Source organism: Callorhinchus milii, unplaced genomic scaffold (genome assembly GCF_018977255.1).
Source record: "Callorhinchus milii isolate IMCB2004 unplaced genomic scaffold, IMCB_Cmil_1.0 Scaffold18, whole genome shotgun sequence".
Taxonomy (NCBI): Eukaryota; Metazoa; Chordata; class Chondrichthyes; order Chimaeriformes; family Callorhinchidae; genus Callorhinchus; species Callorhinchus milii.
The window spans coordinates 276,829-289,928 of NW_024704759.1; the positions used below are offsets into that span (position 1 = coordinate 276,829).

Here is a 13,100-nt window from a genome sequence, read left to right on the forward strand (position 1 = left end):
TCCTTCAGCCACCGCACTGAGAGCCTCAGCATTAACCTCTTGAGCAGCGTGAGCACAGACTGCGCTTTGCCGGCAGCTCAGGCCTTGGGCTCACAGCCCTGCCGAGTGGCCATCACCGAACACTTGTCACCAGGGTCAGAAGAGGAGCGGGCAGCAGAGCCCAGAGCCCAGCCTGTGGATTATGGCTTTATTGTGGCTTTAGTGTTGCTAGTGAGCGGAATGGTCCTGGTGATCGTGGCCTACGCCATCCCCCGGGAACCCAAACTGGAGCCAGATGTGGTGAGCGCTCGGCAGATGGAGAAGCTGGAGCAGCGATACGCGTGGTTGGGCTGGCACCTGGACAGGTGTATCATTGCGGGCCTGGGGCTGCTCACACTGGGAGGAATGCTGCTCTCCCTGCTGCTCATGGTCTCCATCTGTAAAGGCCAACTCTACACCAAGACATTCACCATCACTGGCCGAGCCAGAAAGACCTACGGATCCATAAACCTGCGAATGAGGCCAATGGACGGGGAGGCGCGCCAGGGCCTGGTGGAATGTGAGGTCACCCCAGTGCCAGCAGCCGGCTCTGAGTAAGCAACAACAACAACACATGTGTAGCGCCTTACACATCCCAGCAGCTCAGGAAACACCCTGCGCGTTTCAAAACAATATATTATAATAATGTGGTCACTGAATCTACGACTGTTTGTGGGACACTGCTGTGCGCAATTGGCTGCCGCATTTCTCCCACAAAATAGTCAATTCACTTTACAGTATATTCTGTGAAGCGCTTTGAGATGCCTCAAAGATATAAGGCGCCTCATCAAATGCAAGGATTATTATTATAATTATCATCAGCAACCCGCGTGCTGTTACACTGCTGTCGCCAGTTCCGCACTTTCCATGACTGTTACTCACTACATCAATCCTGGGATTGTCTCTTTCTGAAACAAATCATAGGTAGGGGAATTCAGCCGGGTGTCTGACACATGAAAAAAAAATCCCTTTGCTTAAGAGTATCCAAACACAAACTAGGAGTTCCATATATGTATCCACCTTCACACGGACATTTCTCTATGTCTGGAATGGAAACCTAGCGTTAGGAATTCCGGCTTCAGTGACTCCATGGCCTTTTGTACCCAGGTCTGTCATCAGCAGTGGCACGTGTCTCAGGATCCAGACACACTGAGACCATCACAGACTGAATTCCAACATTCCATTATCAAACACGTCACCCTGAAGCCAGCTCAGCTCCAAGGAGCCAACACCTTACATTTAATTAGTGCTCTTCACAGAAGGATAAAAATTGGAGACATCAATCCTCCGGAGACAAGAGACTTTGCTTCACTCCCACTAGGAGGATGGTCACTAGTTGGTAATGTGCCCTCCCTGGGTGGACAGCCTCCTGCTGAGCACTGCAGCACACAAATGCACAATTTACCAAATGGCTTGTGTCATGTTTGGTAACTAGAGACAGCAGGGATTATTACATTACTTAAACCAAACATAAGACAAAAACATTTTATGCAATGAATGAAAAGGGTTTACAATGTTTCTCACTGCACACCTGAAGAAATCTATTGGCCTTGATAGGGCTGAGCCCAGACCAAGGAGCCAATCCCTATGCCTCAGATGGCGTTGATGTCAGAGCAGGAGGCGACTTGGGCCAACGTGGAGGGATTGGAAATGTTTAAGGTTACAATTATTTAATGACTACACACAGTGGTTTAAATGGTTTCAATAAAAGGTAGAGTTAAAAGACTATTTGAAATCTTACCTCTGTACAGCTACAAATTACATATAAATAAATGTTCTGCACTATTTTTAGGCTTGTCAGAGAGTGTGATGTAAGTTGATGCCCTGACATGTTAATGAGTCACAGGTAAGGGAGTCTTAGCATTGACTTTAATCCCTGCCTTTTGCTGCTCTCTGCTGAGAGGAACATTCACCAGATCTATATCCACTGACCCCTGTCAACACATACATTTATTACAATATAGATTAGCAACTTTACCTTTCAAAGTATTTGTCTGAGGGGTGTTAGAGAGAGCAAGGTAGGATTGTTTAGTTCTCTTTAACTGTGGTCATTGGTGTGTACAAGGTGATGAATATAACAATGTGCAGACACACTGTTATGACTCACACAGGCAGAGTGACCAGGTGATGCTGCAGGGGCCCTCGTACCTCCAGGAGAGGAGAATTTTTATTTTAAGACGATCTACATTGAAGCCTTAGCTGCTGTCGCTAGCGAAGTGGAAATTGTGCTGTTTTTCAAAGTCAGATGTATGATGCCATAAGGTGGAAATATGTTGAAAGGCAAAGATGTAAACATTATTATTCAATAAACTTTTAAAAATCCAAGTAAAATGATTAAAGATGAATTTAGGTGAATCCCACTGTACAACCAATAGTCAGAATACCAAATGTCACTTGTAACCCACTGGGATATATCATAGGGCTTCAAAACAGACTGTTACCTGATAAGGAGACTGATTTTTTTTACTTTTTTTAAAAGCTGTAATATTCCTGCTGTCGATGTACTTGCAAAGTGTATGGTTTGTGTGTTCACTACTGGTAACAAGTTTTGAAAGAATATTCTGAGTTATAAATGTGTATTTAAGTCTTGATTGTGATGCTCGAGTTGTCGATGGGAATGTTTTGAAGTTTATCAATATATTTGGTGAGTTTTTCTTGGTGTGATCACTTTTTAAACTACCAATGTTGTTATTCAGTGTTTGATGTGCCTCTGATTTTCAGATAATAAAGATACCAGAGCTGAATCTGCTAGCCTGACTGAACTTTGAGGTAAAACTTGTTGGACACAGAGTGAAGATTTTATTTTTAATTACATTTAAGAATATTAATCCCCAAATTCAGTTGCTTTCTGCACATAGTATTGTTCAATCTCCTGGGCATCTCCGACCAACAATTTCAAGCATCAGTCTGTCTCTGTCTGCATTGCTCTGTCACTCTGTCTGTCTGTCTGCTTTGCTTTGTCTGTGTCATTTTGTCTGTCTGGCTGCGCCACTCTGCCTGTCTGCGTCGCTCTGCCTGCGTCTGTCTGTCTCTTGTCTCTAACTAGCCCTAAAAGTTTTCAACACTTACAGTAAATTCTGATAGTTGTAAGATGTTGTAAGTAACAACATTTTAAGATTTTAATTTATCAGTTAATAAACATTTCTTTCTCCCTCGGACATTGCAGTGAGCCATCAAATTCTGCAAGATAATAATAATCTGAATTTGTTATAGCGCCTTATTACATTGTTCAGGCATCTCAAAGTGCTTCACAGGATAAACTAAACAATAAGAATTATAAATGTTCCATTAGATCAGAAAAGTGAAGGCCACATACATTAGGCATCGGGCAGGGCTGGAGGAAAGCACGATGCAGTTTTACAATCAACATTTTGTTCAAGAAAAATCACATAAACAAGTCGTCGTATCCGGGGGGAGGGAGATGATCTGGGTCTGGCCTGAAATAAGAGAAAACATTCAGCAATCAGAGGAGCATAGGAACAGGAGGAGACCTGTACCTCAATTCCAATTACCCACCATTGCCCCATATCTCGATGCCCATATCTACAGTCCAGCTTCATCAACTCCAGGCCACCTTGTGGGTCATAAAAACAACCAGTGACAGTGATAGAGTATAATAAGAGGAATAGAACAGAATATGGTGCACCTCAGTCCAAACATTTGTGCCACTGGTGACCCAGCTGTTGACCATTCACACGACCTGGAAGGAAGGAAGGCAGGAAAGCAGTCCACATACCTACTGCGGTCCGGTTCCACTGGTCCAAATGGATCAAATCTTGCTCCGGGTGGAACAGATCCTGGAGGAAGTTGTCCCGGGATTCCTGCTGATGGATCAAAGCCCAGCCTTGGGAATCCAGATCGTAAAGGATCAACAATCATCCCTCCTCGTCTATTACTGGTGAACAGACAGAGATAATTAATGAGCTGCACAAAACAAGGCAGAGATTGTCACCATTTCCAGCTGTGTTTATAGCCCTGCTCAGTGGCTGACGTGAATGAGTAAGTGAGGGCTTACCCGAAGGGATCCAGATCTTCACCTCCTGTTGCAAAGGGTAACATCGGGTCAGTCCTGGAAAAAGTATCTTTGATTAGTGTTTACTACACACCCCGCCTGTGCGACACGTATACTGTGCTTCAGTCTCAGCTACACACAGCTCCTGCTTGGCACTCTTTGGTTTGAAGTAAATGCACAGTCTGACACAGAATGTTCACCTGTATTTTATTGCAATGAATATTCAGAGACACCAAAGGCATCCCTGATCTTCATAAAAGTCAAAGGCGTAACTGAAATCCAAGCCAAACCTCACTGTCGTGCTGGAAGCTGAGCACACAGGCCAACCACACTGGCTGATTGAACACACAGTCAACACACAGTGCACACAGATACATCAATACCAGTAAGGCACATTCAGTTAAAAATCTTCCCAAACTGGAACCGCTCAGGATACAGGGACGACCTCCACCTCCCTCCCCTTACTTTTCTCTCCTCCCCCTCCCTGTCCTGCCCCCCTCCCCACCCGCCCTCTCCTCCCCTCTATTCAGAAACGACAAGGATTCTGCATTTGAGAAATAGCAACTCTGGAACATTTGACATTACAGTATATATCTATAAACAGTATATATAATACTGTTATTTTTTTAAAAAGGGATTATTACCCCTGGATAAACAATCTGCCAGTCGACTAACAACCAGGTTCCTACTTACTGCTAAGTAACAGAGGCGTGTGGAATAAAGAAACTTGCCCAACAACGCAGGTCCTTTCGCTTGTGAGGCGAGTGCTCTAACCATTAAGGTACAGAACTAGACAGTTTTTAAGCATTTTGGAACATCCATTCTGCTTAAAAAAATTTAAAAAAGCACATTACAGTTTCACAATACACAACACTTTTCTTTATGACAATCTGTCTCATTCGCCCTTTTCGAACCCTGAATAACAACATCATTTCAGCTCAGCCTTGACCCCTGAATGAGCAAAATACAACATGTTGCAACCTGGTGTATTGTCATTGTGATAATCAAATAGTAACTGCACAATAATCCCTTTCCTGTGTATTCCCTCACCACTGTGGCTGTCCCTGCGGGAGTCGCGGCCGCACGTACAGAGGGTTTGTGTTTGGGTGGGATGTGGAGGGTTTTGTTCCTTTCTGCGTCCCTTCTTTACTCTTTGGATTTGTGCCGCCGACAAGCGGGACAATTATCCCCGATTCAATGCGGGCTCGGAGTTGCCCTTCATTCTTAAAGACTCTGTGAAGAAAACAGCACATTAGGGACACTGAAACTCAGCAGGTGTGGAGTTAGCGACACAGACCAGAGCCCAGGTCTGAGACACAGGGCAGCGACTGACCAGTCAGCAAACAGCGATCGCAAATATGTAGATGAGGAGCACGGCAAACTGCTGTGTCTGTCCTTATTCCTAACACCAATTTTTTTGTGCCTGCAGATGAGATTTCAGCTTGAGGAAGTCATTCAGCAGGATCAAAACATTCACACAAGGCAGCTTCCTGGCGCTGGGAGCACCTACTTCTTATATATAACCCCAGCCCTGGCAGCAGTTGTGTGTGGGGTTAGCCAGTATCTGGCACACAAGGTACCCATCACCATGTTTATGAGCAACCAAACTAAAGCCTTGGCTACCCCAGTGGGTGCTTTGGGTTATTGCTGGATTTTCAAACATAAACCAGAGTTACTGTCCTCCTGTCCACAGCTCGGCATGCGCACAGGCACGTGCACAGGCACTTGCATACCTGCGCCCTGAGCGCTGCTGACAGTTAGAGTGTGAGGCTTCAGCAGCAGCTGCTTACGACATAATCAATACTGACACCAAGTTCTGGATATTTCTATGTGATTATAATATCCTCGGTCTTCTCAGAGCCCTGATCGATTCCCAACCCAATTTCTGCACCCAATGGGGAGGTAGCCCTATCAGCAGAAACTGGCATCTTTTTACCTGTCAAACTCATGCAGGTGCTCCTCTCTGATAAAATCACCTAGATTCACCGTCAGATCCACAACCTGTTCAAAGTGAGGATTCTGCAAAGAAAGAACCAGGTTTGTTTCCAACATTTCTGTGGGGTTTAGTTTGGCGACTAGAGCAAACCTCCACTCAAGAGATTGTCCTCCTGAGTTAGTCAGCACACACTCTCTTTCCCCTACTTGCAGCCTCATCGCTTTGGCCTCCACCTGAACAACATTTGGCAATTATACAGCGCCCTTCAATAGGACTGCATCTTGGAGCACCATCAAACCAAACTCCTTGTGCATCTCTGCAGTGCTCCAAACTGCTATCCTACGGATGGGCAATGCTGACATGACACCTCAGATCATGCCTGAACACACAATGTGACTCAGACTTACCATGACATTAATGAGAAGACTGGAGTCCACCTTCACAGCCTTTAACAGCAGGTCTTTCTGGTTGTCATTGGACTGATAGCGGAGTGTGTACACTTCCTGATTGGCATTCCAGCCAGCAGGGAGCAGCTCCTTCTTCTTCTCCTCAACGGCTCCTGGCTACAGAGAGATGCAGACACAGTATTAACGCCCTTCAATAGGACTGCATCTTGGAGCACCATCAAACCAAACTCCTTGTGCATCTTCCTCAGTGATACCAGCATCTGAGCTGTCATTTGCTTCCATCTGTTTACTTCAATCTCAAACTACCAACGTCTCCATTTGGAAATGTCACTGGGGACGTGACGTGAATTAATCCATCGGGAAAGTAACAATAATAATAATCCTTGCATTTGATATAGCGCCTTATCATGTTATTAAGACATCTCAAAGTGCTTTACATGATAGCGAATTGAACTGTGTTTTATGGGCGAAATACGGCAGCCAATTTGTACACAGCAACTTCCCACAAATAGCCATGGAGTGAGTGAGAGATTTTATTTGGGGAATTGTTGGTCAGGACATCGCGAGAGATAAACTCCCTTCTCTTTTCGAATAGTGCCGCTGGATCTTTAACGTCAGCTTAAACAGAAAGTCGGATTCTCAGTTTAATGTCTCATTAGAAGTAACACCCCCCCAGCGCTGGACTGGAGCATCAGCTTAGACAATGTGATTCCAAGTCCCTTCTGACTCAAGAGGGGAGAGGGGACACCCACCCACACACACACACAGGGGCTGACACACACACACACACAGACTGACACCCACCCACACTAACACAGGTTGACACACACACACACACGTTGACACACACACACAAGTTGACACACACACACAGGCTGACACCCACCCACCCACCCATACACACCCACCCACACACACCCACCCACACACACACACCCACCCACACACACCCACTCACACACACACACCCACTCACACACACACACCCACTCACACACACACACCCACACCCACCCACTCACCCACACCCACCCACCCACCCACTCACACCCACCCACCCACTCACACCCACCCACCCACTCACACCCCACCCACCCACTCACACCCACCCACCCACCCACACCCACACACACACCCACTCACACCCACTCACACCCACTCACACACACCCACACACCCACTCACACACACCCACCCACCCACACACACACACCCACCCACCCACACACACACACCCATACACACACACCCACCCACACACACACACACACCCACCCACCCACACCCACTCACACACACCCACTCACACACACCCACTCACACACACCCACCCACACACACACACCCACCCACACACACACACCCACCCACTCACACCCACTCACACCCACTCACACACACCCACCCACCCACTCACACACACCCACCCACCCACACACACACACCCACCCACCCACACACACACACTCACACACACACCCACCCACACCCACTCACACACACCCACTCACACACACCCACCCACACACACACACTCACACACACACACTCACACACACACACACACAGGTTGATACACACACACACACACCGGCTGACACACACCCACCCACTCACACACACACCCCCACACAGGCGGAGGAGGCCCACACCAGGCGCTGCTCCGCCTGTCGCTCGGCGCCGAGTCATTGAGGCCTAACAACATAACACAACCGAGCCGCGGCCTCACCTGGTCCCCGCCGCCCAGACACCTGAAGCCGGCCTGGACCAGCTCCCAGTGCACAAAGCACACCAGCGCGTCCCCCGCGGACACCACATCCCGACTCACAGAGCAGTACAGGAGCTCCAACCCCGCCATCGCCCCCAGCTACAGCCCCGCCCCAGCCACAGCCCCGCCCCCAGCCACAGCCACAGCCCCGCCCCCAGCCACAGCCCCGCCCCCAGCCACAGCCCCGCCCCCAGCCACAGCCACAGCCCCGCCCCCAGCCACAGCCCCGCCCCCAGCCACAGCCCCGCCCCCGCCCCCAGCCACAGCCCCGCCCCAGCTACAGCCCCGCCCCCAGCCACAGCCCCGCCCCAGCCACAGCCCCGCCCCCGCCCCCAGCCACAGCCCCGCCCCCAGCTACAGCCCCGCCCCGGCCACAGCCCCGCCCCCAGCCACAGCCACAGCCCCGCCCCCACAGCCACAGCCCCGCCCCCACAGCCACAGCCCCTCCCCCAGCCACAGCCACAGCCCCGCCCCCAGCCACAGCCACAGCCCCGCCCCCAGCCACAGCCCCGCCCCCAGCCACAGCCACAGCCCCGCCCCCAGCCACAGCCCCGCCCCAGCCACAGCCACAGCCCCGCCCCCAGCCACAGCCCGCCCCCAGCCACAGCCCCGCCCCCAGCCACAGCCCCGCCCCCAGCCACAGCCCCGCCCCAGCTACAGCCCCGCCCCCGCCCCCAGCTACAGCCCCGCCCCCAGCCACAGCCCCGCCCCCGCCCCCAGCTACAGCCCCGCCCCCAGCCACAGCCCCGCCCCCAGCTACAGCCCCGCCCCCAGCCACAGCCCCGCCCCCGCCCCCAGCCACAGCCCCGCCCCCAGCTACAGCCCCGCCCCCAGCCACAGCCCCGCCCCCGCCCCCAGCCACAGCCCCGCCCCCAGCCACAGCCCCGCCCCGCCCCCAGCTACAGCCCCGCCCCCAGCCACAGCCCCGCCCCCAGCTACAGCCCCGCCCCCAGCCACAGCCCCGCCCCCGCCCCCAGCCACAGCCCCGCCCCCAGCTACAGCCCCGCCCCCGGCCACAGCCCCGCCCCCAGCCACAGCCCCGCCGCCAGCCACAGCCCCGCCCCCGCCCCCAGCTACAGCCCCCGCCCCCAGCCACAGCCCCGCCCCCAGCCACAGCCCGCCCCCCAGCCACAGCCCCGCCCCCAGCCACAGCCCCGCCCCCAGCCACAGCCCCGCCCCCAGCTACAGCCCCGCCCCCGGCCACAGCCCCGCCCCAGCCACAGCCCCGCCCCCAGCCACAGCCCCGCCCCCAGCTACAGCCCTGCCCCCGCCCCGGCCACAGCCCCGCCCCCAGCTACAGCCCCGCCCCAGCCACAGCCCCGCCCCCAGCTACAGCCCCGCCCCCGGCCACAGCCCCGCCCCCGCCCCCAGCCACAGCCCCGCCCCCAGCCACAGCCCCGCCCCCAGCCACAGCCCCGCCCCCGCACCCAGCCACAGCCCCGCCCCCAGCCACAGCCCCGCCCCCAGCTACAGCCCCGCCCCCAGCTACAGCCCCGCCCCCAGCTACAGCCCCGCCCCAGCCACAGCCCGCCCCCGGCCACAGCCCCGCCCCAGCCACAGCCCGCCCCCAGCTACAGCCCGCCCCCAGCTACAGCCCCGCCCACGGCCACAGCCCCGCCCCCAGCCACAGCCCCGCCCCCGGCCACAGCCCCGCCCCCAGCCACAGCCCCGCCCCCAGCCACAGCCCCGCCCCCAGCCACAGCCCCGCCCCCGGCCACAGCCACAGCCCCCAGCCACAGCCCCGCCCCCAGCCACAGCCCCGCCCCCAGCCACAGCCCCGCCCCCGGCCACAGCCCCGCCCCCAGCCACAGCCCCGCCCCAGCCACAGCCCCGCCCCCAGCCACAGCCCCGCCCCCAGCCACAGCCCCGCCCCCGGCCAGAGCCCCGCCCCAGCTACAGCCCGCCCCCAGCTACAGCCCCGCCCCCAGCCACAGCCCCGCCCCAGCCACAGCCCCGCCCCGGCCACAGCCCCGCCCCCAGCCACAGCCCCGCCCCCAGCTACAGCCCCGCCCCCAGCTACAGCCCCGCCCCCGGCCACAGCCCGCCCCCGCCCCCAGCCATAGCCCCGCCCCCAGCCACAGCCCCGCCCCCAGCCACAGCCCCGCCCCCAGCCACAGCCCCGCCCCCAGCCACAGCCCCGCCCCCGGCCACAGCCCCGCCCCCAGCCACAGCCCCCCCCCAGCTACAGCCCCGCCCCCGGCCACAGCCCCGCCCCCGCCCCCAGCCACAGCCCCGCCCCCAGCCACAGCCCCGCCCCCAGCCACAGCCCCGCCCCCAGCCACAGCCCCGCCCCCGGCCACAGCCCCGCCCCCAGCCACAGCCCCGCCCCGGCCACAGCCCCGCCCCCAGCCACAGCCCCGCCCCCAGCCACAGCCCCGCCCCCAGCCACAGCCCCGCCCCCAGCTACAGCCTCGCCCCCGGCCACAGCCCCGCCCCCAGCTACAGCCCCGCCCCCAGCCACAGCCCCGCCCCCATCCACAGCCCCGCTCCCAGCCACAGCCCCGCCCCCAGCCACAGCCCCGCCCCCAGCCACAGCCACAGCCCCGCCCCCAGCCACAGCCCCGCCCCCAGCCACAGCCCCGCCCCCAGCCACAGCCCCGCCCCCAGCCACAGCCCCGCCCCCAGCCACAGCCCCGCCCCGGCCACAGCCCCGCCCCCAGCCACAGCCCCGCCCCCGGCCACAGCCCCGCCCCCAGCCACAGCCCCGCCCCCAGCCACAGCCCCGCCCCCGGCCACAGCCACAGCCCCGCCACAGCCCCGCCCCCAGCCACAGCCCCGCCCCCAGCCACAGCCCGCCCCGGCCACAGCTACAGCCCCGCCCCCGGCCACAGCTACAGCCCCGCCCCCGGCCACAGCTACAGCCCCGCCCCCGGCCACAGCTACAGCTCCGCCCCCAGCCACAGCCCCGCCCCCAGCCACAGCCCCGCCCCCAGCCACAGCCCCGCCCCCAGCCACAGCCCCGCCCCCAGCCACAGCCCCGCCCCAGCGACAGCCCCGCCCCCGGCCACAGCCCCGCCCCCAGCCACAGCCCCGCCCCCAGCCACAGCCCCGCCCCCAGCCACAGCCCCGCCCCCGGCCACAGCCCGCCCCCAGCCACAGCCCCGCCCCCAGCCACAGCCCCGCCCCCGGCCACAGCCCCGCCCCCAGCTACAGCCCCGCCCCAGCCACAGCCCCGCCCCCGGCCACAGCCCCGCCCCCAGCCACAGCCCCGCCCCCAGCCACAGCCCGCCCCGGCCACAGCACCCGCCCCCAGCCACAGCCACAGCCCCGCCCCGGCCACAGCCCCGCCCCCAGCCACAGCCCCGCCCCCGGCCACAGCCCCGCCCCCAGCCACAGCCCCGCCCCCAGCCACAGCCCCGCCCCAGCCACAGCCCCGCCCCCAGCCACAGCCCCGCCCCCAGCCACAGCCCCGCCCCCGGCCACAGCCCCGCCCCCAGCCACAGCCACAGCCCCGCCCCCGGCCACAGCCCCGCCCCCAGCCACAGCCCCGCCCCCGGCCACAGCCCCGCCCCCAGCCACAGCCACAGCCCCGCCCCCGGCCACAGCCCCGCCCCCAGCCACAGCCCCGCCCCCGGCCACAGCCCCGCCCCCGGCCACAGCCCCGCCCCCAGCCACAGCCCCGCCCCCAGCGACAGCCCCGCCCCCGGCCACAGCCCCGCCCCCAGCCACAGCCCCGCCCCCAGCCACAGCCCCGCCCCCAGCCACAGCCCCGCCCCCGGCCACAGCCCCGCCCCCAGCCACAGCCCCGCCCCCAGCCACAGCCCCGCCCCGCCACAGCCCCGCCCCCAGCTACAGCCCCGCCCCCAGCCACAGCCCCGCCCCCGGCCACAGCCCCGCCCCCAGCCACAGCCCCGCCCCCAGCCACAGCCCCGCCCCCGCCACAGCACCGCCCCCAGCCACAGCCCTGCCCCCGCCCCCGGCCACAGCCCCGCCCCCAGCCACAGCCCCGCCCCCGGCCACAGCCCCGCCCCCAGCCACAGCCACAGCCCCGCCCCCGGCCACAGCCCCGCCCCCAGCCACAGCCCCGCCCCCGGCCACAGCCCCGCCCCCAGCCACAGCCACAGCCCCGCCCCCGGCCACAGCCCCGCCCCCAGCCACAGCCCCGCCCCCGGCCACAGCCCCGCCCCGGCCACAGCCCCGCCCCCGGCCACAGCCCCGCCCCCAGCCACAGCCCCGCCCCCGGCCACAGCCCCGCCCCCAGCCACAGCCACAGCCCCGCCCCCGGCCACAGCCCCGCCCCCGGCCACAGCCCCGCCCCCAGCCACAGCCCCTGCCCCCGCCCCCGGCCACAGCCCCGCCCCCAGCCACAGCCCCGCCCCCGGCCACAGCCCCGCCCCCAGCCACAGCCCCGCCCCCGCCCCAGCCACAGCCCCGCCCCGGCCACAGCCCCGCCCCCGGCCACAGCCCCGCCCCCGGCCACAGCCACAGCCCCGCCCCCAGCCACAGCCACAGCCCCAGCCCCGCCCCCAGCCACAGCCCCGCCCCGGCCACAGCCACAGCCCCGCCCCGGCCACAGCCACAGCCCCGCCCCCCACAGCCACAGCCCCAGCCCCGCCCCCAGCCCCGCCCCCGCCCCAGCCACAGCCCCGCCCCCAGCCACAGCCCCGCCCCCGCCCCCGGCCACAGCCCCGCCCCCAGCCACAGCCCCGCCCCCAAAGCCAGCCTCGCCGCCAACTCCGCCCCCAGCCACAGCCCCCCCTCGCAGCCCCCCCTCGCAGCCCCCCCTCGCAGCCCCCCCACTCCTTGCATTCGAGTCTCAACACGTCTTTGAGATGTCTGTAAAGCGTAGTGACTGTGTGTTTTGTCGGAGAAACACGGCATTAAATTGCGCTCAGCAACTTGTACACAGCAGTGCACACAGTAGTCCCTACAAACAGTTGAGTGACCAATTTTTTTTAAAAAGGGTTTATTATCCCAAAAAAGCGATCCGTCAATCGACTCGCAGCCAATTCCTGCTGA

General features: G+C 59.9%; 3 protein-coding genes across 4 annotated transcripts; 2 read left to right on the plus strand and 1 right to left on the minus strand.

The window, feature by feature from the left end:
* Nucleotides 1-18: 18 nt before the first annotated feature.
* On the plus strand, nt 19-681 carry tmem74b (transmembrane protein 74B; the record flags this gene model as incomplete). Its single annotated transcript, XM_042341917.1, has 1 exon — nt 19-681. A coding segment is annotated over one exon (558 nt), but the record flags the coding sequence as incomplete, so codon positions are not given.
* An 808-nt stretch (nt 682-1,489) lies between these two features.
* On the minus strand, nt 1,490-8,261 carry psmf1 (proteasome inhibitor subunit 1). 2 transcript variants are annotated; one of them, XM_042341667.1, is made up of 7 exons: nt 8,103-8,261; nt 6,374-6,529; nt 5,967-6,049; nt 5,120-5,263; nt 4,034-4,087; nt 3,755-3,913; nt 1,490-3,455 (listed from the first exon to the last, which is right to left on the minus strand). In XM_042341667.1, the coding sequence occupies exons 1-7, from the start codon at nt 8,229-8,231 to the stop codon at nt 3,404-3,406; spliced, it is 777 nt and encodes a 258-aa protein (XP_042197601.1). In that variant the 5' UTR covers nt 8,232-8,261; the 3' UTR covers nt 1,490-3,403.
* A 1,218-nt stretch (nt 8,262-9,479) lies between these two features.
* LOC121850385 (circumsporozoite protein-like) lies at nt 9,480-11,788 on the plus strand (the record flags this gene model as incomplete). The annotated part of the gene is made up of 2 exons (XM_042341918.1): nt 9,480-9,527; nt 11,741-11,788. Coding segments are annotated over 2 exons (96 nt in total), but the record flags the coding sequence as incomplete, so codon positions are not given.
* Nucleotides 11,789-13,100: the final 1,312 nt, after the last annotated feature.

Bases quoted from the DNA above. Each gene is read 5' to 3' on its own strand.
- psmf1 (XM_042341667.1), bottom strand. From the start codon at position 8,231: ATGGCGGGGTTGGAGCTCCTGTACTGCTCTGTGAGTCGGGATGTGGTG. The intron at 4,088-5,119 runs GTACGTGCGGCC...TACTTTTTCCAG, and splicing joins CACCCAAACACAAACCCTCT to GACTGACCCGATGTTACCCT. The intron at 3,914-4,033 runs GTAAGCCCTCAC...TCTGTTCACCAG, and splicing joins GAAGATCTGGATCCCTTCGG to TAATAGACGAGGAGGGATGA.